Source organism: Pleurodeles waltl, chromosome 8, assembly GCF_031143425.1.
Source record: "Pleurodeles waltl isolate 20211129_DDA chromosome 8, aPleWal1.hap1.20221129, whole genome shotgun sequence".
NCBI lineage: Eukaryota > Metazoa > Chordata > Amphibia > Caudata > Salamandridae > Pleurodeles > Pleurodeles waltl.
In genome coordinates, this window is record NC_090447.1 from 1,250,653,595 (window position 1) to 1,250,678,971 (window position 25,377).

At 46.2% G+C, this 25,377-nt stretch overlaps 1 protein-coding gene across 6 annotated transcripts in view; it reads right to left on the bottom strand.

The window, feature by feature from the left end:
- FRY (FRY microtubule binding protein) overlaps positions 1–25,377 on the bottom strand; it is a 598,740-nt gene that overhangs the window by 10,577 nt on the left and 562,786 nt on the right. For all 6 annotated transcript variants that reach the window (XM_069205570.1, XM_069205567.1, XM_069205566.1 and 3 more), the window contains one exon: positions 24,524–24,726. In XM_069205570.1, coding sequence (XP_069061671.1) covers positions 24,524–24,726 — 203 coding nt within the window. The remainder of the gene's footprint in view (positions 1–24,523; positions 24,727–25,377) is intronic.

The window sequence follows — 25,377 nt, forward strand, 5'->3', positions numbered from 1 at the left end:
TTTCTTCCTAGTGGAGTGCGCCTTTGGCGTAATAGGCAGATCTCTTTTTGCTTTAATATAGCAGGTCTGAATACATTTCACTATCCATCTGGCAATGCCTTGTTTGGATATTGGATTTCCTGCATGAGGTTTTTGAAAGGCTACAAACAATTGTTTTGTCTTGCAAAATTGTTTTGTTCTATCAATGTAATACATTAATGCTCTTTTGATGTCTAGCGTATGTAAGGCTCTTTCGGCTACTGAGTCTGGTTGTGGAAAAAAGACTGGGAGTTCCACTGTTTGGTTTAGGTGGAACGGTGATATAACTTTTGGTAAGAACTTTGGATTTGTCCGGAGAACCACTTTATGTTTATGTATTTGTATAAAGGGTTCTTGTATAGTGAATGCTTGAATTTCACTTACCCTTCTAAGAGATGTGATAGCTATTAGGAAGGCTACTTTCCAGGTTAAGTATTGCATCTCACAAGAGTGCATGGGTTCAAATGGTGGACCCAGGAGTCGTGTTAATACAATATTGAGGTTCCACAAGGGAACTGGTGGTGTTCTTGGGGGTATGATTCTCTTTAGACCCTCCATAAATGCTTTGATGACTGGGATTCTAAAGAGTGATGTTGAATGTGTAATCTGCAGATAGGCAGATATTGCTGTGAGATGTATTTTGATAGAAGAAAATGTTAGGTTTGATTTTTGTAAGTGTAATAAATAGCTTACGATGTTTTTTGCAGAAGCGTGTAGTGGTTGAATTTGATTATGATGGCAATAAAAAACAAATCTTTTCCATTTGTTTGCGTAACAATGTCTTGTAGTAGGTTTTCTAGCTTGCTTAATGACCTCCATACATTCTTGTGTAAGGTCTAAATGTCCAAACGCTAAGACTTCAGGAGCCAGATTGCTAGATTGAGCGATGCTGGATTCGGGTGTCTGATCTGTTGCTTGTGTTGAGTTAACAGATCTGGTCTGTTTGGTAGTTTGATATGAGGTAATACTGACAGGTCTAGCAGTGTTGTGTACCATGGTTGGCGAGCCCAGGTTGGTGCTATCAGTATTAGTTTGAGTGTGTTTTGACTCAATTTGTTTACAAGATAAGGAAGGAGTGGGAGAGGGGGAAAAGCGTAGGCAAATATCCCTGACCAACTCATCCATAACGCATTGCCCTTGGACTGAGGGTGTGGATACCTGGACGCGAAGTTTTGGCATTTTGCGTTTTCTTTTGTTGCGAATAGGTCTATTTCTGGTATTCCCCAGCATAGAAAGTAAGTTTGTAGTATCTGGGGATGAATTTCCCATTCGTGTGTTTGTTGGTGATCTCGACTGAGATTGTCGGCTAACTGGTTTTGAATCCCTGGGATATACTGTGCTATTAGGCGGATGTGATTGTGAATCGCCCAATGCCAAATCTTTTGTGCTAAGAGACACAGTTGTGATGAGTGTGTCCCTCCCTGTTTGTTTAGGTAATACATTGTTGTCATGTTGTCTGTTTTGACAAGAATGTGTTTGTGGGCTATTAGCAGTTGAAATGCTTTTAATGCTAGAAACACTGCTAACAGCTCTAGATGATTTATATGCAGTTGTCTTTGTTGAACGTCCCATTGTCCCTGTATACTGTGCTGGTTGAGGTGTGCTCTCCACCCTATCATGGAAGCATCTGTTGTGATCACGTATTGAGGCACAGGGTCTTGGAATGGCCGCCCTTGGTTTAAATTTATAGGATTCCACCATTGAAGCGAGGAGTGTGTTTGGCGGTCTATCAACACTAGATCTTGAAGTTGACCCTGTGCTTGTGTCCATTGTGTTGCTAGGCATTGTTGTAAGGGACGCATGTGTAGTCTTGCACTTGGGACAATGGCTATGCATGAAGACATCATGCCTAGGAGGTTCATTACAAACCTCACTTGATAGTGTTGGTTTGGGTGCATGTTTAGTATTACATTTTCGAAGGCTTGTACCATTTGTGGACTTGGACTGGCAATCCCTTTTTGTGTGTTGATTGTTGCTCCTAAGTATTGTTGTATTTGACACGGTTGTAGATGTGATTTTTGGTAGTTTATAGAGAACCCTAGTTTGTGAAGGGTTTCTATGACATATTTTGTGTGTAGGAGACACTGTTGCTGAGTGCTGGTTTCTATGAACCAATCGTCTAAGTAAGGGAATACGTGCATGTGCTGCCTCCTGATGTGAGCAGCTACTACTGCAAGGCATTTTGTGAATACCCTTGGGGCTGTTGTTATGCCGAACGGTAACACTTTGAATTGGTAATGCACGCCTTGGATTACAAACCTCAAGTATTTCCTGTGGGAAGGATGTATGGGTATGTGGAAATAAGCATCCTTGAGATCTAATGTTGACATGTAGTCCTGTTGTTTGAGCAAGGGAATCACGTCTTGAAGTGTCACCATGTGAAAGTGATCTGATTTGATGTAAAGATTTAGGGCCTGATTACAACTTTGGAGGAGGGTGTTAATCCGTCCCAAATGTGACGGATATACCACCCGCCATATTACGAGTCCATTATATCCTATGGAACTCGTAATACGGTGGGTAGGATATCCGTCACATTTGGGACGGATTAACACCCTCCTCCAAAGTTGTAATCAGGCCCTTAGTGTTCTGAGGTCTAATTTGGGTCTCAGTGTTTTGTCCTTTTTTGGAATTAGGAAATACAGGGAGTAAACACCTGTTCCTTTTTGATGGTTGGGTACTAGTTCTATTGCTTCTTTTTGTAACAATGCTTGGACTTCTAGTTGTAACAGATCTAAGTGTTGTTTGGACATGTTGTGTGCTCTTGGAGGCACATCTGGTGGCAAATGTAGGAATTCTATGCAATAACCATGTTGGATTATGGCTAGGACCCACGTGTCCGTAGTTATGTGTTCCCAGTTGTGGTAATAGTCTGTGAGTCTCCCCCACCACTGGTGTTGTGTGGTGGGGGTTTGTGACGTTGAAGTCACTGTTTAGTTTGTGGGGTTTTTGGGCTCTGGAATTTCCCTTTTGTTTTAGGGAACTGTCCACCCCTATATTGTCCTCGAAAACCTCCTCTCTGATATTGGCCCTGATATGTGGGTCTGACTTGTGAGGTGGAAGGCTCTGTGGTCTGGGCCCGAAACCCCCCTCTAAAGTGCGGCTTCCTAAAAGTGCCTCTGCTCTGTGGAGAGTAGAGCGTGCCCATGGCTTTGGCTGTGTCAGTGTCTTTCTTCAGTTTGTCTATCGCTGTATCCACCTCTGGCCCAAACAATTGTTGTACGTTGAAAGGCATATTCAGCACAGCCTGCTGGATTTCTGGCTTAAATCCGGAGGTCCGTAGCCACGCGTGTCTCCGAATGGTTACCGCTGTGTTTACTGTCCTGGCCGCCATGTCTGCTGAGTCCATAGCCGACCTTATTTGGTTGTTGGAGAAAGTTTGGCCCTCCTCGACAACCTGTTGGGCACGTTTCTGGAACTCTTTGGGAAGGTGTTAAATGAGATGTTGCATTTCATCCCAATGTGCCCTGTCGTATCTTGCCAGTAGAGCTTGAGAGTTGGCAATTCGCCATTGATTGGCTGCCTGTGCTGCCATCCTCTTGCCTGCTGCATCGAATTTCCGACTTTCTTTGTCGGGCGGTGGTGCGTCTCCAGAAGTTTGTGAGTTTGCCCTTTTCCGGGCTGCTCCTACTACCACCGAATCAGGAGTTAACTGTTGAGTAATGTACACAGGGTCCGTAGTGGGAGGTTTATATTTCTTCTCCACCCTAGGTGTGATGGCTCTGCTCTTGACACACCTGTTTGGCGTGTTTTAACATGCCTTGTAACATTGGCAAACTTTGGTATTGGCTGTGTGTAGATGACAGGGTGTTGAACAAGAAGTCATCTTCTATGGGCTCTGCATGCAATGCTACATTATGAAAAGTAGCTGCCCTGGAAATCAGGTGCTGGTGGCCTTGCCGGGTAGCAATCCGGACTATTATCTGAGACCGGTGCATCATACAAATCCCATGCATCCGGGTCATCTTGGCTCATCCCTGTGTGTGATGGTGACTGCATCATTGGGGGTGTTGCTACTGGGGACAGATGTGGCGAGTGCGGTGGTGATGGCTGTGGAGAAAACTGTGGTGGTGTTTTTTCTTTAGCCACTTTTGCTTTTGGCTGCATTTCCGCCTCATGGAATGCGAGCCGGTATCTCGGTGCCGAGTCTGTTCGGAGCCGGTATCTCAACTGTCTTCGGCTGCTGGGAGGCCTTTTTCGGTGCCGATGTTTGGTCACCGTGTTTTCGGGTAAAGCCATGGCCTGTCGGCGGTGGTGTCCCCTTGGCCTTCATGATTTTCGACTGAGTTTTTGCCGGGGCTGGTTTACTCACGGTTTGCTGCGTCTTCGGCTGCTCACTCTCGGACTCGTCAGAGTCCGAATCTCGAATAGAGAATGTCTCCTCTTCTTCGACGTCGGTGTGTCCGGCCGGTGACGACGCCATCTGAAGTCTTCGAGCTCTACGATCCCGCAGTGTCTTCTTGGATCGAAATGTCCGACAGGCCACGCAAGTATCCTCTTTGTGTTCGGGGACAAACACAGATTACAGACCAAGTGTTGGTCTGTATAAGGATACTTAGCCTTGGCATTTGGGGCAGAAGCGGAAGGGGGTCTGTTCCATGAGCTTTGAAGATGGACGCGGTCGGGCCGACCAGGCCCCGCCGAGGAGTGGAAGCCCCAAAGGGCCGCTGGAGCTCTTCTTTCTTCGGTGTCGATGTGCTAGCACTAACCCGGTACCGAGCGCAAACAATACCGTCAAATTTTCCGATGGATAAGTATCTTTTCCGAACCGAAACACGGAGCGAAGAGGAACACGTCCGAACCCGATGGCGGAAAGAAAACAATCTAAAATGGAGTCGACGCCCATGCGCAATGGAGCCGAAAGGGAGGAGTCCCTCGGTCTCGTGACTCGTAAAGACTTCTTCGAAGAAAAACAACTTGTAACACTCCGAGCCCAACACTAGATGGCAGGATAATGCACAGCATGTGTATCTGCAGCTACACATGCCATCGAATATATATATATATATATATATATATATATATACATATATACACACACACACACACACACACACACAAAAATAAATGTTTGAACATTTACATATGTTTTAAGCAACTCTTTTCATTAGATGTTTACCACTAACAAATACCCATATGACAAATATGCAGGTGGAACACGTGTGTCAATATGACTGCATCAGTGTCAAACAACATGACGCAGAAAAAAAGCTATCTGACAATTGTTAATCTGATGTGTGCAACACTTAAAGAGTTATGGAGACTGAGTGTAATACCATCAGGGACCACAAATTATTTTATGATTATTAGTTCAGCCTCTCCATTAACACACCTATTCCTCCACTTTGGCACAATAGTCCATATCCCTAGACCACTTTTCTAGCCATGGGCAATCAATACCCCCCTTCCCAACAGCACACAATCTGTGTTTAGCGATCAAAATTCCCATCCCGAGCAGGGTACTGGTTGAACTAGAGCCATCTCCATTCCACATTAGTCCAGTAAGGCCACGAATGGACATACATAGGACTCTACCCAATAGGATGTGTATCCATTGCCAACAAACTTGAATCAGGGGCTGTTCCCACACAATGTGATAAAAAGTTGCTATGACGACGTTATGCTTGAGACAATATGGGTCAGGCACTTTGCCCATTCTCCACAGTCTTTTGTGGTTATAGTAAACCTTTCAAAAGTAATTCCCTGGATTAGTCAGAGTCTTAATGAAATGGCTAATAAATGGGCCACCATTCTTACCCTACTGCTATTCTGAGGCCTCTATTTCAATAAGATCTTGTTCCCAACTGCACCATGCCTTTCCTAGCAGGTTGGGAATGTTAATACCAGAGACGGATACACCCTGGGAATCCTTTTACCAATTAATGGTTCCATTTTTAGTTTGGCTTCGAAAGAGTTCACGGCCATTTTATGAGATTCCAGAGAATGAGGAATTCCAAATATTGAGGATCAATGATTTTTTTTCCCAGGGATTCACTATCTTGCACCCTATCCTTTCTTCATTCTCATCAGAGCCAATGCCTCTCCTCTAATACCACTTTGAAGACCTCAAAAAGATTAGTGGATGATGAGACTGATTGCACATTGAGCCGGAAGTTTTCCTCTGTAGCACCTATCAAATGGTCTGCCAGCAGGTTGTCTTTTAAACATCATGAGGCATATTTACAAGCCCCTAGCAGCTCCTTGCACCACTCTAGTGTCACTTTCTTTTTTTACTTTAAGGCGGCGTCACAGAGCCTTTTTCCTCGCACCAGATTTACAAATTGTGCCACTTTGTAACCCCTTGCGCCACATTATGCCTGCGCCAGGCATAATGTATGCATGGGGGGCGTTCCCCCATTAAGAGGCCCAGAAAAATGGCACAGTGAAATTTATATTTCGCTGAGCCATTTTTACCGCAATTTTTAACGCATGCCCAAGGTGGGCATTAAAGTGACGCTCCCATTGTTTCCAATAGGCCTCCCCACGCATTGCTGGAATAGCGGCATAATGTTTGGCGCTAGTCAGCCAATGCGCTGCAATAGCATCAATATTTTTGAAGTTATTGTGCTAAAGTGCGCCATGGTGCACTGTACTGTAAATACGGTGCTACCATGGTGACGTTAGGGGGGCGCAAGAAAAGTGCCACTTCATAGCTGATGCGCCACTTTCTTGTAAATATACCCCCATGTAGTTAGACGCCATATTCCCCTGCAACCGTAATCCGGGTGAAAGAGCTGTATCATGACAGGAGTGATCAGAGTGCCTGCACACTAATTCGCATCATCAGTAATCCCACCCAACTTGGCCCCAGGGACAAACAAGTAGTCAGGTTTGGGAGAACAGCATTGATGTATGGAGTTGTGCGTGCATTGTCGGTCACTCATGTGCCATTTTCGCCACACATCACTGAAACCTACTGCATCAGACTACTTGGTCAGGACTGTGGATCGTGGAGACTGGGAGAAGCTGTCTATGTCTAGTGAAAGGTTTTGTAAGTCAAGCTAGGGGAGGTACATATAGTTTAAGAAGGGTGCCTGTTATTATGACCAACTTGCTCAGATCATCAGTGCAGACCATTGATGCTACCAATGGGAAGGATTAGTGTACGAGCATGGCGATGCCTGTTGAGCCTCGAGTAAAACCTGTGTGAAACACCCTAGTGTATACCTGCCTGCCAAGGAAGCTGCAGTGTGTACCCAATAAGTTAATCTTCTCTAGGAGGAGAATGTCAGGGACATGCTTTTACGTGTACTGCATCACTGCACCTCTCTTAATTTTGTTAGGAGGTCCACTGTCATAATGTGGTATTGATTATGTGCTTTAATCTGCAACATCGTAATAAGATGAGTTTTATCCGCTCATTCGTGACATGTTAATGTCTGTGTTACAAAACTGAAAACAAACTGTAACAGCACTGATTCCCACTAATACCCCTACCTATCCTTACCAAACAGTATTTGTCCCCACCAAAAAAGTAACTAAAACCCCTGAACTTGAGTAAACTAGAGGGGTTGCCTGTGACATGCATAGACCATGCTCAACCAAGGTGGCACCAATATACGTATCAAGATTGCCCTGTTTAATCAATATTGAAAATCAAACATCAAACTTCCCCAGGGGAATCCCTGACACCTAGAGAACGACATTAAGTGTGCCAAAAGTACCGCAACCCTCTAGCTTTTCCAGCGAGGGGGGGTCCCACAAGTCCTAGAAAATGCTGCACTCAGAGACTGCCAGCCCGTCCGCCCTGTATTTAAAGTGGCACAAGCTGCCAGGCTATCCTATGTGATCTGAAACCTCAGTCCAGCTAATTCAGGTGTAAAGTTCAAAGCCATTTTACAGATCCCAGTGGGATCAGTGGGTGCCTAGGGAATGGATACCACTCAAGGTGGAGAGCAGCAGTACAGTTCAGCCACAGGATCCTAACAGTGCTGGCCCCTCCCCACCGCCCACCCAGCGGGCAGGTGCTTTCCCCACAACAGGTGTGGTAGCCCCGGCTCCATCGCTGTGGCTGAAACAATCAATCAATGGTTTTATAAAGCACCCAGCTACTCAAAGTGTCCCAGTGCTAATAGACTCATTGACCACTTGCACCAAAAACCATTTACTGATTCGCTAATTCAAACAGACAGGTTTTGAGGTTGCGTTTGAAGAAATAGTCAGCCTTCAGAGCCCATAGGTGAGAAGGGAGGGCGTTCCATGCGGAGACAGCAAAGAAGGAGTAGAAAGTGCCACCCAATTTTTCCTCTTAATTCTCGGGACCACAATCAACATGGTGTCAGAGGAACACATGGTTAGTGCTGAAGAGCGTGGAATGATCCTCAGACCTGCCTGATGGATGGCTCTATGGGGCAGCATAAGCCCCTCAAACCATACTCTTTCATTGACCAGCAGTCTTTGCAGCTCTTTAAGGTGATGACGGATATGATGGCCTCTCTGACGTTTTAATAGCAGCTGAGACACTGCATTTTGTACCAGCTGGAGTCTTATACTTTGATATGTTGGTTGGCCCCAGTAAAGAGATTTGGCATAGTCAAGCTGAGAAGTGATGAAGGCATTTATTACCATCTTCGGGAACTGCATTGGTAGTTCTGCATTTCTTTAGTGATTTTAGAAGTCTGAAGCAGACATCACCACACCATCCACCTGTGGGCCAAAATAAGTTCTACTGTCAATCTTCACCTCTAGATTATGTGCTGTGGGTGGCAGGCGCTGATCGGGACGGGACAAGACTGGGCCAGCATTTGCCATTCCAGACAGTGCAGCCAAGGGGGTCATATAGATGTTGAACAGCACTGGGCTGAGGACAGAGGCCTGGGGGACACAGAACTTTAAAGGATTAGGATCAGAAGCATAAGGCTGCATCCAAAAAGAACGGCTTCTGTTACAGACATGAAGAGATCTACACCAGCGTGGATCCCCTTATGCCTATATTGTTCAGCTGTTGCAAAAGAATCAAGTAAGACACAGTGTTGAAAGCCACAGATAGCTCTAAAAGTAACAATGTGACCGGTTTCCCTTGATCTACCACCAGCTTAATGGTGAGAGTGAGTTCCACAAGGGTGGATTCCATGCTATAACCTCGACAGAAGCCCGACTGAGAAGGATACAGCAGCTGGTATTGTTATAATTACTTAGACAATGGCAATTTACAAAGTTCTCCAGTATCTCAGAAAAAGCAGGCAGTAAATATATAGGTCTGAAGGTAGCCAAAATTGATCTACCTGCAGATCGCTTCTGCAGGGGAATTAGTTTGGCTGATTTCCAGCATCTGGGTCCCATGGCCAAGAATATGGAACTATTTACAAGGAGGTCGAGGATGGGACTGATGGCTGTGCGACTAGCCATGAGGATGACACGGGTCGTTTGGTGCACCGGAGCTGCAAGTTTTTAAAGCTTTTTTAGACTTCTCCAATGAAAAGGCACTAATTCTTGTAAATAGCAAAATGTAGTCTTCGCTGAGATCGCTAACTGATCCTCGAATCAGCCCATGTCGAGGGGGCCATCAGGCCCAGTAGTGTGAAGTGCATCCACAATGGCCCTAATTTTGTTATTAAAAACAAAAAAATCGGATAGCTGTGTGCACATTTTAGGGGAAGCCTCTAACAACTGTTGGATTGGCGAAGTTAGTATAAGGTAAAGAAGGAATAATCCTTCTGCCTAAAGGACCCTGTTCCACCTTCCACGCAAAGTGAATCATGGCATATTCTGATGAATCACTCATTTTAATATCCAAAAGCTCAACCAGACAGTTTGAAAAAAATGGGTTTGCGAATATGACCGGGGGAATATGTGTGGGTTATTTAGTAATTGTCTCATATTCCAGGTGGTCATATTTTCAAGAAGTAATTGACCATGTTGGTCTGACACTATCAAGGTGAAGATTCAAGTGTACTAGGACTGTAAAATTGGAGAATGTTAAAAGACACTTGGATAGACACTCATCTAGAGATGACAGAAACTCTCCTGCTTAGCCCGGGGGGTCAACAAGCTAAGACCCCTGCCAAGGGTGTTTTGGCTGATAGTGTGACAGAAACCAAGCAATTCTACTCCAAGGAGCTCTGTCAGCTCGAACGATGTACATCTGAACAGCTGCTTAAAAATAATAGCTACACCGTCTGGTTTTTTTCCTACTCTGTCACAGTGAAGCATAGTATATCCTTCAGGAATCACTACTGCGATGTCCAAGTCTGAGCTCTCCAACATCCAAGTTTTGGTAAGAAAAAGGATGTCCAACTGTTCCTCCCTTAGTAAGTCAAAAAAGTGCAATGCATTTTTTAAAAGGAAGCACACATTAACTAGCGCTACCTCAACCGTAAAAGCATTCTCACACTTCATGAAGCGCACGGAAGGCAAGTGAGCAATACTCTCAGTCCTATACAGTCCTGACTGGAAGCATGAACAAAAACACAAACAGGGAGTAAGGTAGTATGAGGGGTTAAGCACATATCTTTGCAGTGAGAACCAGAGTGTAACGAAGAACAAGTTCCACACCTTCACTAACGCCTTATCAGGTAGAGGCAATGTATCGTTGCTGATTCCTTACCTTAGAATTCCCCCCCTAGCGTCAGTCTGGGTCTGGAGATTTTTTTTTTAGCAGTACCCCTGCGCGTAATTACGTGGCTTTGATCCACTCTGCATCCGTCATCCGCGCCAGGAATGACGTCGCAGGCCCTCTAGAGGCACCAACCCAGCGTGTTGACGTCAGTTTCTTTTCACAACTTCCACGCTAGAAGCGCAGAGCCAAGAAGAACACTGACCACTGGTGCGTCAAAATAAAGCCCCCAAAAAGGGAGTCCCAGCCCCTAGAAATCAGTTCGCAGAGCAGGGAGGAGGGGTGTGTCGGTAAGGAAACTGCAACTAGACATTGTCTCTACCAGATAAGGCATTACCATAGGTAAGTAACTTGATCATCTGATAGAGACTTCTAGTTGCAGATTACTTACCTAAGAATAGATACCCAAGCAATACCATCCCAAGAGATGGGTCTGCAGACTAAGGGCCAGATTTACAAGACCCTATCGCCACCGGTGCGTCACTTCTTGTGACGCTTCGGTGGCGCTAACCACTGCTCCATATTTCCAGGAAGGTTTAACATCACTTTTTGTGGCGTTACGTCTCCTTGTAAATATGGGCCCCTCCAACACAGTTTTCTGCAATGGGTGTTGCAGTGGATGTTCCATCGCAACACCCCTTGCTTTTGACGTTGCCCCAGAATTACAAGAAATCATAAATCTGTGGCAAAGCTAAAAACTAACTCCATTGGACTTGACTGTCTAGGCATTACTGCTTAATAAACGTGTGTAGAGATGCCAACGTTGACACCTGACAGATGTCAAGGACTGGAACTTTGCATGCTAATACAGTGGTCGCAGCTTTAGCTCTGGTAGAATGAGCACGCAAAACCTCAGGGGGTTGCTTTTTTGGCCAGCGCGTAGCAGTTCTTGATCCAGAGTCCAACCCATCTGGAGATGGTCCGCTTCTACACAGCCCTACCTTTCTTTGCACCCACATAACTGACATAGAGTTGATCATCCACCCAAAATTGTTTCGTGCAATCAAGGCAGAATGCCAAGGCTCTTTTTGGGTTTAGTTGGTGGAGTATCTCCTCTTCCTCAGTAGGTTATGAGGGTGCATAAAAAGTAGGCAAGGTGAAGGATTGCCCTACATGAGAGGGTGTAACCACTTTTGGCAAAAAGGGGGCCCTACTGCGATGCACCACTTTTTCAGGGTAAATGGAAAGGTGGGTGGCTTAGATGACAATGCCTGCAGCTCACTCATGCTGTGGGCAGATGTAATGACCACAAGGAAGGCTGTTTTCAAGGCGAGAAGCCTGAGGGGACAACTGTGGAGAGGCTTGAAAACAGCGCACATCATAAATGTCAAAACAAAATTCAAGTCCCATGGAGGCATAATGAATGGGGACGGAGTAAACCTACAAGTACGGTCATTGAGGAACCTTACAAGGAGACTTAAACAAAGGAGGTTGATCAGGCAACCTTAAACAAGCAGAACTAGCAGATAAATAACCATTGCCATACCAGAGCCCTGCTGGGCTAGAGAAAGGATAAAAACAGAACCTCAGAGAGAGGGGCAGAAAGGGGGTCAACAGACTGATTGTGCACCATGCCACAAATTTCTTCAAACAACAGGCGTATACTGTCATGATGGAGGAGCGCCTAGCTGCCATGATTAAGTTACAGAATCAGAAGGAAGGTCAAAAGCTGTCAACTGTTGCAGCTCAATCTCCATACAACAAGGTGGAGAATGAACATGTTAAGATGCAGAACCATCCCCTGCTACTGCGACAGAAAATCCTCCCAAAGGGGTAGTCTGATCGGAGGGCCGATGGCCATGCTCAGTAGCTCAGGATACCAGGCTGTCCATGCCCAGTCTGGAGCCACAAGGATTACTTGGGCCTGGTTGTTCATGATCTTCTGGAGAACTCTGGGCAGAAGTGGTATGGGTGGAAAGGGATACAGGAGGCCTCAGCTCCACTCAAGATGAAAAGCGTCTCTGAGCGATTGCTGCCTTGGAAACTCCAATGTGCAATACTGCTGACATTGTGCATTCTCTGCGAAGGCAAACCAATCTAACCAAGGATTTCCCCACTGCTGAAAGAGACCTTGCACCCCCGCCGGATGGAGACAGCATTCGTGATTGACTCAGAATTGTCAGCTGAATTTGTCCGCTCTGGCGTTCAGAGAGCCCGCCAGATGTTGATCCCACCAGGGATATGCCCTGTTGTTCCAGCCACGACCTGAAGTGGAGAGCCTCCTGCCAAAGGGTCCACGACCCCACCCTGCGAGGCTTGTCGCAGCACTACATGGCCGTGGTGTTGTCCATGAACACCTGCACCATCTTCCCCTTGATAGAGGGAAGAAATGCTTTCAATGCTAGCTGGATTGGCTGGGGCTCTAACAGGTTGATGTGGAGTCCGGGCTCTGCCGGAGATCAGATGCCTCTGATCTCTGCCTCTCCCAGATGGCTGCCCCCATCCCTGGAGTGACGCATTTGTCACTACTGTCAGATGTGTTTGGGAAGGTAGAGATTTCTGCTTCTGACCCAATCGCGGTTTGTTAGCCACCGCTGCAAATCTCGTGCAGTTCCCTTGAAGATCTGGACCATGCCCACTGGAACTTCAGGTTCCACTACAGAGGCCATATATGCCACCTGGGATGTGTCACTTGCAGGATGCAGGAGGCCATGAAGCCCAGCAGCCTCAGAGTCATTTGTTACCGAAATCCAGGATAGAGGCTGAAACATCGGTATCATAGCCTGAATATCTTGGACTCGTCACTCGGTAGGATAAGCCTGAAACTGCACTGTGTCTAGAACAGCTCCTATGAAAGCGAGCGTCTGAGAGGGACTCAAGTGTGACTTCAGCACATTTATAGTGAACCCCAGTGAATGCAGGAGGTCTGCCATAGCCTGAAGGTGGGAGACAACAGCCTGGGGCTGGCCCGCCTTCAACAGCCAGTCGTTAAGATAGGGGATGACTGCTACCCCTCATCCAAACAGATGAGCTGGTAATCACCACCATCACCTTGGTGAACACCTAAGGGGCTCTGGTAAGGGCAAAAAGGAGCACGGTGAACTGAAAATGCTTTTGGCCTACCGTGACCGCAAGTAACGTCTGTGGGCAGGCAGGACGGGAATATGAAAATAAGCATCCTGCAAGTCCAACGCTACCCTCCAGTCTCCTGGGGCCAGGGCAGATAGGGCCAGAGCGAGCATTTTGAACTTCTCCTTCTTGTGGAAGAGATTGGGGGACCACATATATAGGATAGGGCGGAGGCCCTTGACCTTTTTGGGTACCAGAAAGTATCTGGAATAGCAACCACAATCTACTTCTGGAACAGGGACCCTCTTCATTGGCTCCATTGGCCAAGAGAGCCGTAACTTCCTCTTGGAGAAGTGCTAAGTGATCCTCCATCAGTCAACTGTAGGATGGTGGCATGGATGGGGAGGTAGTCTCTGGTAGCTCATTTGGACAATCTGCAAAATCTACCTGTCTGATGTGACAGATTGCCAGCGGAGCAGATGATGGTAAATCCTGCCTCCAACTGGCTCCTGGTGGGGGAAAGTCAGATTAGGAAGGTTTGGAGGCAGCTTCAGATGGTGGGGGGCGGTGGACTGGCCAGACTGCTTGCTCCCTGATCCACGAGGCTGGTGGATCCTACATCCACATTCATGCAGAGGCTGGGCAGCATCTGTGCATGGTGGCGTGTTGGGAATGGATGGGGTTGGGTGCCCCTTCCATAGCTATGAAAGGGGCGAAAGGCAGACTGAGGTAGATGAGGGGTTGCCACGAGGCCCAAGGAATTGGCATTAGCACGAGAATCCTTGAAGCGTTCAAGCTCTGAGTCTGCCTTGTCTCAAAAGAGATGGGTGCCATCAAAGGGCATGTCCATAAGACTGGCTTGGACATCCCTTGAAAAGCCAGACATCCTAAACCAGGAGTGGTGCCTCAGGACTACCGTCGACGAAACCGCTCTGTCCAGTGAATCGCTTATGTCCAGTTTACATCAGATTGTGAACTTTGCTGCATCGTTCCCACCAGCAACTGCTTGAGAGAATACAGCCCGAGCCTTTTCTGGGACCTGTGGCAGCACTTGGGCAATCGTATCTCACAGCGTGTAGGAGTAACAGCCCAAAAGGCATGCAATGTTTACGGACTGAAATGCAAGGATAATGGAAGAAAAAAATATTCTTCCGAAGTGTGTCCAGCCTTTTGGATTCCCTATCTGGGGGTGCAGAAGGGACTGTGCTCTGGGAAGTGGAGGCGTGAATAACCAAGCTTTCAGGGGTGGGTTGTTGCGTCAGAAAGCTGGGTCACCCGGAATGAGGCGATGGTAGTGGGCAATTGTCCTGTTTACAGGAGCACCTGTGCTGGGCTTGGACTAGGTACCCCTGTAGGACATCTGTAAGTGCTTCGCTAAACAGGAGCAGGGGTTCAAAGGATGAAGGTCCAGGTTGAAGCACCTCTGTAAGGAGGTTAGTCCTGACTGCCACCGAAGGCAACCCAAGGTCAAGGACCTCAGCTGCTCTTCGCACCAGCATTGAATACGAAGCTCCCTCCTCCGTAGTCAAAGAAGGGGGAGAAAGCATCCCAGTATCTGGAGAAGAATCCAGTCCGCTGGGTTCACCCAAGTCTGCACGCCAGTCCCTAGGGCCTTGGAGCTGGTATTTTAAAGGGTCCAGTGACCCCTCCCATTCTTCACCATAATCTACCCCATAGGAAATGGGCTCAGAATCCAACATAGGAGGCAAGGCATCGTATGACCCCTATCTGACTTTATGTCGGTGTCGGCAATAAAAACGGGGATAGCACCCCTCGGGGCATGGGTGGCACCAGGAGCGTTGGCGTCAGGGCCTGGGTCAGGAAAGGTTGGGGTGGCATGACTGATGCCGGTCCGGGTCTAGGCCAGGGTCCATGGGTGCCCCTCAGTGCCGAGGCCAAATCTGATGGCGCAAAACCAGAAGGGGCACCTTCAAACTCCGAGGGGCCCAAAAGCACACAGAACTCCTTTTTTTGGGAAGGTGTTGCCCCGGCTCCTGGAAATTCGGGGAGGTGCGGAGTTGACCCAGATGCAGGCTCTGCAGAGAGAGGCCTAGAATGAGGATGCTCCCTCATCTAGTTGGCCAACGGGTGAGTAGACGTCAAAGAGTGCTTTGCCTTCTTCCTATGCCTCGACTTACCTGATCACCCCGGGGATTTTGAGTGGGATGACGACGAGGGGAGACTCCGCGCGATCGCTCCCTCAAAGCCTTCAGATGCATGGTCTGACACTTGGAGCACAACTTCGGGCCGTGGTAGTGTTCCAGGCACCAAAGACACACGAGGTGCTGATCCGTCACAGACATCACCGATGACAGGACCCGCAGGGTCTGGAACCCACTCTTCCTCAATGACATCCTCGATGCATTGAGTTAAACAACTCGAAAAAGCCAGTCAAAAATTGACTGAGGGGTATTTCTCTTCAGATCAGCGCTGGCTGGCGTGGAAAGAAAATAACTGATGTCAGTATGCTGGGGTGGTGCCTATATAAAAACCACGATGTAATTTTTGGCATGAACGACACCGACAACTGATGCGGAGCTGATCAACACCACCTAACGGCGCACAGGGGTACTGCTGAAGAAAAATCTTCGGACCCAGACTGACGCTTGGGTGGTAATTCTAAGGTAAGGAATCTGCAACTAAAAGTCTCTATCAGATTGGAGTTCCAATGAGGAGTAGAATAAGGGATTATTCCTGAGCTGGATGAAAACAGGCAACCTGGCTGCCGCTGAGCATGGGTTGAGGCAGACGAGTTTGCCTTGGGTTCACTTTTGGTGCATCAGCGGTGCGTGTCCACTGCACGTCTGCGCACCGCATCACTTTATATGGGGTAGGGACAACCCCTGCCAGTAAGTATACCAACGGCTGCTTCCCAAAATGGTGGCTCGTTTGGCAAAGGGGGACTTCTCCAACCAACTCATGACCCGGCCCTCAGACAAGAACCAAGTGAGAATGCAGATTAAAAAACAGATGCCCCAAAATTTAAAAACAGATGCCCTGAAGGCAACTGCATGCCAATTAGGAAAAACAAGTGACTACTGTAAGATTTGGCAACACAGGCAATTAAGCTTCAGTACAACTGTGATACCATTTATTAAATGATCTAAAAGCATTAAAATTCCAATGTCACATAATCCGATTCAATTTTAAAAAGGCAGCATAACATTAGCGTTTTTCGTACAAGTTTTCAACAAACCTATGCTAGCGTTCATGCACTGGATTGCCTTAAATGGGGTAGGTACTGCCACTAACAACAAGTACATTGCTGGCTGCCTTGCAAAATGGTGGCCAGTGTGGCACACGGGGATGTCTCCAACCAACTTATGACCCAGCCCTCAGACAAGAACCAAGTGCGACCTCAGCAAGCTCACAATCAGGAAGACATCTCCACCTGCCACAAATCACTGCCAATCTCAAGGGCTTTCCAGGTCGGCGCGGCTTCTACACCAGGAACTCTATGTTGCACACAGTTGCCAATATGGCAGCAGGGGCCAGAGCTATCGTTCTGTCCTTGACATCAGCCGCAGCAGGTCCAGAACTGGCCCAACAAGTCATGCTGGCCTGGGGACCTCTAGTCACCCACCCATACAGGAAGATGGAAGATTAGAGGGCAGGATCATGTTGGATTACGGATGCAAGCAAGGGAGCGCTAGAGAAAGGCCACGCCCTCCAGTGCAACATTTATTTCTAACAGTCACTACTACGTTAAAAATATTTATGTGGATACCTATTTACCATATTAAGAGATTAACTGGGTGCCTTTTTTAATTTATGCCTGTATTATTTATTAATGTTCGAAAGAACAATTTACTTACTTTGAGTAACACTCTTTGTTGTAGATACTAACCACTGATTCTTCACTTTGTGAATACCCCAAACACCAGACTGGATCATGAGATTGTTCTCAGTATTGCTCCCCTGCTCCAGCAGATGGGGTCCTGCAATTCCTGCCCCAGAAGTGATGCCGGACCCACATATAATGCCACGCCTCTATGCAGAGGTCAGTTTCTGTCTTGACTTGGTCTATGCCATTGGCTGTGGAGCTGATTGGCTATGATGTGTGCAGATCTCTAAATTGGGACCATTGTACAAATGGGAATAAAGAGACCTGTCCACAGAAAGGTGGAGGTGGGAGGATGATGCGGAATCTGTGATTAGACAGAGTATCCACCAAAAAGAGCATTACTGAAAGTAACTTTTTCCTCTGATGGATATTTCTAACCACAGATTCATCACCTTGTGAACAGATAAAGCAGTATCACTCAAGGTGCAGCTGGAACAAATATGCAAAATGCCCTTCCTGTGAGACCTGAGTATCAAGGCAGTAGTGCCTCATGAATGTGTGGAATGGCATTCATATCGTGGCCTGATATGTCCATAACAGGTACTTCACATGCAAGGCAGTGGTAGCAGCTTTGTCTCTGGTGGAATGAGCCCTCGTCCTTCCACAGGCTGCTTCTTAACCACTGGGTAGCAGAATTGAATACAGAAGATTATCCATCTCGATACGGCCCCTTTTTAACACTGAAGCAACTCTTCTTTGTGCCAGTGAAACCCACAAATAGCTGATTGTTCATCTGATGGTCCTTGGTGCACTCTAAGTAAAAGCTATTTTGGGGACCAAACAACTCAGCCTCTCCTTGTCTTTGAAGGGATGAGATGGACTAAGAATGCTAAAATAGTGATGATTGTCCGACATGAAAAGATGTCACAACCATTGGAAAGGTGTAACCTTAGTCTGCAACATTAGTTTGTCCAGTAAAAAGGTGGTGTGCGGTAGATGAACGGGTAGAGAATGTAGCTCACTCATGTGACAAGCTGAAGTCACAGCTATGAGCTATTACACCAGGCCATAAACTTATCCCAATATCTGATGTAAATTGTTTTTTTGATGGATGCCAGCCATGAGAATGACATCCACTATTTTGTGAGTGAGGCAGTCAACTGTTGCAGCTCAATCTCCATGCATGGAGGTGCAGGAACCTGTCTTACTGCTGCAACAGAAGATTCTTTGGGAGCGCCAAGCTGATTAGAGGGCAGATGCTCATGCCAAGATGTTCTTGGTACCACACTCTCATAGTCCAATTTGGATCCTGTTCGTTCCTGATCTTCTTCAGAACTTGGGGCAGGAGAGTTAAGGCTTACAGAAGTTCTGTGCTTCATTCTTAGTGGAATATGTATGAGAGAGAGCACCTTCTTGGGAATTACAATACGCAAAAGTGCAAACACTGCATTTTCTCAGACGTGATGAAGAGATCGAACCAGGGTTGTTCCCATCGTTTTTGTCTGCTCTGGAGTTTAAAGATTTCCCCGCCACCCTCAGTTGGCTCATTAATAGGGAAGCCGCCCTGCCGACTCAGTCCGCTCCAGAGGCGCAGGGCCTCCTGGCACAGGACCAGTGACCCTGCTGCCCGTTGCAGTACCACATGGCAGTAGTCTTGTCCACAAGGACCGAGACCATAAGAAGACCCACAACGCCAAGCAAATAGCTCACAACTCCAACAGATTGATGTGCAGGTGGATATCTCCCCCTCTCCCAGATGACCTCCCCAGCTCAACAACATTGCATGAGTCACCACCGTCAGGTCTCGGTAGTGTAGAGAGAGGAGCTGCTGGTTCAATTGTAGTTGAGATGCCACCACTTGAGGTCTTTTACAGGCTCCTCTGAAACCTGGATGGAATCCAACAGGTTCCATTTATGCTGAGCACACTAAGAATTTCAGGTCCCACTGCAGGGCCAGCATGTGCCATCTGGCATAGTCAACAAGCAGGGTGCAGGAGACCAAGAATTCTCAGAGCCATGTTCACTGAGACCCTGGACCAAGGGTCATTGCCTGATTGTCCTGAATTTGTTGAACTGGAGACAGAGCTCAAAAGTGAACCATACACAGAATAGCTTTGGTGAACGGGAACTTCTGCAAAGGAGTCCAGTCTGACTTTGGCACCATCAATTGAGAAATACAAACAAGTTAGGAGGTGACTTGTCATCTGGAGGTGGTCTACGACTGACTGTGGCAAGACTGCCTTAAGCAGGCAGTCATCAAGGTAGGGGGGGAAGACAGGCTCCCCAGCCCCTGAAGATGTGCTTCAACCACAGCTATCACATTCATGAAAACTTGACGGGCAACTGGTAAAGCTGAATGGGAGCACTGAAAATTGGAAATGCTTCTGGCACACCTTGAGCCACAGGTAAAGCCAGTGAGCCTCTAGGACACAAATGTGTAAATAGGAGAACTGCAGGCCCAGCACTACCATCCAGCCCTCTGGAGCCTGGGAAGATAGCTCCTGGACCAATCTGAGCATTTTAAATGTATCCTTTTCAGGAAGAAAATGAGGATGAAGAGCCAAAATAGGAAAAAGGCCTACGTCCTTCAGCATCAGGAAGTAATGAAAGTAACATCCAGCCCGTTTAGGATGCTGGGACCCTCTCTATGGCATTTTGTCCAAAAAAGCCAAAACATCCTATTGGAAAATGGACGAATGATCCTCCAACAGACATTCTGATGTAGATGCAGATCTGAGAGAAATGGTACAGCATCCCCTTGCTGGAATATCTGGAGCACATATCTCTATAATGCTCTGCCATCATTGGAGATAACACATTATCCAGCCGCCAATGGAATGGCCATGTGCCAGAGGGAAAGATGAAGTGGTTTGGTGATGGTAGTGGGGTGGGCCAGGGACTGAGCAGTACCGTGCCCTTGAGGGCCTGGAAGTTGGGTGGATTCCCAAACCTAGCCTCGAAAGGACTAGCCAGTCTGATGCTGTGGAGGAGGACCCAAGCCCCTTTCAAAGCCTCGCAATGGGTGAAACTGTTGGGGATACTTCGGTACAGGTGCAGAAAGGCCAAGGGCGCGTGGTGTAGTACTGCTTTCCTTGAAGTGGTCCAAAACAGAGCCTCCCTCATCTCCAAAGAGGCGATGCTAACAACTGGCATGTCCATTAGTGTGGATTAAACGTCACTGGAGAAGCCTGTGGACTTTATCCACACATGGTATTGATGCACCACACTGGTAATGACTGTCCTGGCTAAGCAATCAGTGGTATTCAGCCCAGAAGAGAGAACGTTTCTACACTGCATCCTGACCATCTTGAATGATCTGAGCAATATTGTTCAGGTATTCATCAGGAAAAGTTGGCAAGATTTCGCTACCCATATCCCATAACAAATGTGAATATCTTTTAAGGAGGCAGCTGGCATTTACTGAACAAAATGCCAGACTGGGGTAGGAGAAAATAAGTTAGATTTCAGTTTACTGGTCGGCACCTAGACCACCAAACTTCCAGGCGCAGGGTGTTGCATGAGAAAAGGTGGGTCACCAGATTAAGATCTGTGCATTCTGGCCACCTGCCTATTTACTGGCATCCAAAACACAAGGTTTGACCCACGTGCCCACTTGCGTGTCCACAGAAGCCTGCACAGGCTACAGGACTTCTGTCAGGACATTGGTCTTGACCCCAACGGATGAAAGAGGCAGGTCTAGCACTCTGGCAGCCGTCAAATGACCACTATGAAAGAGGTTGATTCCTCTGTAGAAACAGCAGGTGGGAATTCAACCCTGAGCCCACTAGTTTCCTGATGGTCCACATAAAGATTGTCTTTGTCAATATAATGGGATACATCATCCCCATCATCTCCAGTATCATGTTGACTGTGTTCAGAGTCTGAACCAAAAGGAATAAGAAGTGAGTTCTGTGTAATGCCAATGTTCTGTTAGAATCAGAATGTGGTTGGACTGGCTGTGCAAAAGGTTGTGGGGTGTGTGTGACTTCAGTTGAAGTTGAGCTGGGTTGCCTCAGAGTTAGAGAAGACAAAAGGTTTTTCTTCCACCGTCTGTACCACTGTCAATGCACCCAGGACTGACCAGGGCCATGGCTCGAGTTTGAAGACCGGTTGGGTGTCCGGCCTGGGGTCAGACAGGACCCTGCAGCAGGATCAAGAGGTACATTCAGCACAGAGGATGATGTGCTGATGGAATGCCAACTTGAGACTTCCTCAGATCCTTGGGGCCTGAAGGCAAGCCAGAAAGAGCTGGACAGTTTCTGAAAATGAGCATTAGTTCCTTGAAAGCCTCTATCTGTTGTAGCATCAACAATAAATTTAGAAATATGGGCGCATCAGAATTACTTGAGGAATTGGTTCCTCAGTAGGAGACCAGGCCTAAAACCAAACATCACCTTGATGTCCCTGTGACTTTTCTGGTCAAGAGTGATGGGCCAAGGGAGAATCCTGCTTCAACTTCTTTTGATTCTTTTTAGACTTGGACTTACCTTGGAATGTAAGGATGATCTTTCAGAGGCATGGCTTTGGGAACGGGTCTGTGTCCTCAACTTTGACCTGGATTGGCCCTTGCACATCTTCTGAAGGTGTTCGGCGACATAGAGCTAGGCTTTGAAGTCCCAGATCACCTTTGGGTTCATCTGGATGCTGACCCTGCAAGACTGGGAGCCGTGCAAGAACGCTAGGCACCAGACACTTGTGACAGTTCCCTACAAGCCTTAAACCCTGTAGTTTTCAGAGGGTACATGTTTCCTTGCGTACTACAGAGAAAACAATTTGCAAAACAATTGTCAAAGCCGAGAAGAAATTAGGGAGTGAGCTCAGGAGCTATATCCACAGGCATGGAAGGAAAGGAACTGACATCACAATGCAGGGTTGGCACTTATATGTGGCTCCGATGGGGGTGGTACTGAGTCAACACAGAGCCGCATATTGCCACCTGATTTCGTGTGGAAGCAATGCTGAGAAAAACGTCTGGATCCAGTCTAGTGTCCGGGGGGTATTCACAAAGTGAAGAATCTGTGGTTAAAAATTTCCATTAACATTTTCAATGCACAGTTCTCTTTATGTTAATGCATACCATATTTATTTTTATTTTCATGTGATCACCATCACTTGCATTGTTTGTAGAGGACTAACGGAGTAGCTGCGCTACAGAGGAGTATAATTTAGCAAACTATATATTTTGTTTTCAGGCAATCTTTATATCATAGTTTGTTTATGCAACAGAGATACTGATTAATTTGTTCACATATTTAGTTGCATCTCTTGCCAGAACCATGCGCAGAAACCTCCACTGCAGCACAACAGTACTTATCCTGGGTTGAAAATGTTCGGAATACTGATATTCTAAATTGTATTACCAGATTTACACCCACAAATGACCCCAAAACTGTAAAAATACAAAAGCAAATTTTCCCCCAATATATCACTAAGAGGTCCACTAGCTGGAATCAGGGAGGTACTATTAAGGGACTGTTGCAGCTTAAGGGTGGGTGGCAATGAAGAAACAAACTTTACGCCAGGTTACACCTATCTGAAATACTCCAAATGTTGTCATATACAAGTCTAAATGTATAATATTCACAAATAAAACACGTTTTTTCCTAACACGTCACTAGTGTATTTTTAATCAATAAAATCTTTCCCTTTTGATTTAAAAATATTATTCCCTCACTTGTCTCTCGTTCTTACATCCATAGGCCCTCCAGCTCTGTAAAATCAGGGGTAATTGGGGCGATTTCCTACCAGTTAGCATCACTAAGGCCTGGATCTTCCAGGTGCAAATAAAACGTTCTTAAATATTTGGGATAATATGTTTGAACTTATTTGTGAAAACACACTCAGTTCTAGCTGTAAATGTGCACAGAATGTCTGTGGTCATTCCTAGGTCACTTTCCTGGGAATGTCAACCAGTATGAAGGTTATGGACCAGTACCGAACCTGCACCTAAACTTTGGGAATGCGGCTTAACATGCGTACCTTATGCATTTTCCATGCTTAAGACAGATATTGGACAGAAAAACTTGTTTGAAAAGTTGGACCTAAGCTACTGGTTAAAATTTTATGTAGGCAACTAAAAATAAATAAAGCTTCAACAGACGAGGAAGTGCCAATGGTTTTTTGGGGCACAAATGAGGAAACAGCTGTTTTTTTGGTTAAATTATGGAGAGTATTCGAGGTTGAGTTGACTTCTTTGATGTTTAGATACTTAAGTAAACATATTGTTCATGCTGGAATATCAAAAAGGCTGCAACAATGTGCTAGTTAATTAACTATTCCAGGTGGCATTTATACAGCGCAAACCTATCGACAAAGCAATGAAGTGCTGTAGAAATATGGGGACATTACATTACAGTCTGGCTGTGGACAGGGATGGTCAGTGCAGCAATATTAAGGGATAGTGAGATGCAGTTTGGATTGAAGTATCTTCAGTTTCTAAAGGAAGAAGAGTTGGGTAGGTGCTTGTTGCATCGGGCCTAGGATTTTCTTTCTGATTCTCAGGGCGCAGCGAAAGAAGGGTTCCCGTTTGGTTTTGCTTTCTTGTATTTCTTGGTCTGTAGCATTACTTCATTGGATACTGTTCTGCACTGACTCCAATGAAAGCTTCTGCCTAATGCTGTGGATCGGCTTTCCGATGTCAATGCACAAACACTTCTAGTTCCTTTGACTTATGTAACTTAATTTGTATTTTTTCATGACGCTTACCATCGCAAAGTTAAACAGAGGTTTAAGCTATTAGGCGGAGCTCTGGTATATACGTTATACACAAAATCCAATACCGGATAAGGCCTGGGTGAATATAATATCTAGAAACGATGTCCATACACTATGCTGGACAATAGAATTGTTTTCTTTTCCTTTTCCAAGGCATGCAATTATTATGTAGTATTTCCAGACTGACATCCGCTTGTAAATACTGAGAGGATGGTACACTAGGTCTGAGTGTAAACAAAGAATTCACAACATTTAGCATTATGAGACTTATAGTTTTGCTTGCTATTTAAAAGGATGGACGTAAAACTCCCAGCATGCAACTTGCTGTTGGCAGTAAAGCCAGAACAGGCTGAGGGGGGCCATGGAGAAGCCAGACTTCAGCGAATCTGATATATATATAATACTAAACATTATGCAATGGCCATTAACCAACACAAACTTGCCTGCACTCTCGGATCTGCCGTATGGCTTTGCTGAGTTCGTTGTTCTTTAAGCACTCCAGCATTGATTGGATTGCAGCCTCAGTAGTAGTAAATGAGGGCTCAGACAAAATCGCTTGCACGTTTACAGGATCAGCAGAAATAATTGCTGTTGCCTCCTTGAGGTTTTTCTTCAGGTCGCTAAGTTCTCTTGACATGTTCAACAGCTAGGCAGAACGAAAACATGAATTAGTTACAATTAAAGCATGCACAACAGGCCTTGCAAAGCAGTCATCAACTGTCATAAAGCAACACTAGGTATATTCCAGTGTCATCAATGCACTGTTGATCCACCATGCACTCACAGCACAACGCCATCATTCCACTTTGTATTCCAAAAAAAAAAATGTAATATTGAGATTGTGATGCAAATTCTGAAGCTTTACCATTCTAAGGTTTTATCACTGGGTAAATGTGATTGTGTAACCCCCCTTGGCAAATAAAAATATGCAGTTATTGTCAATTTTACCACAAATATTCAATGCTTGCCATACAGTTCTTTGTAAATCTTCCAAAACTGCTATGATTAAGTTACGAGAGCTCTGCAAAATAAGTATTTCCTAAACAAAGGTTGCACTCCTGCTAGCAGTCCTGGCAACACCAAAGTTTGGCCTTCTCACGGAATGTGACACTACATTTCTCAGGCCTAGAAGAGCCTGTGCAGGGCTGAACTTCTGCCTGAAAGTACAAGCAGGAGTAAAGGTCAACCCTACGTCAAGGCAGAGTGGTGAAATGCTTCTGGAGCTCTAATAACAGGTTGTGCTAGAAGGCTGCAGTGGTAAGAGATAACTGACAAACTGACAGTAGGACATGCAGGC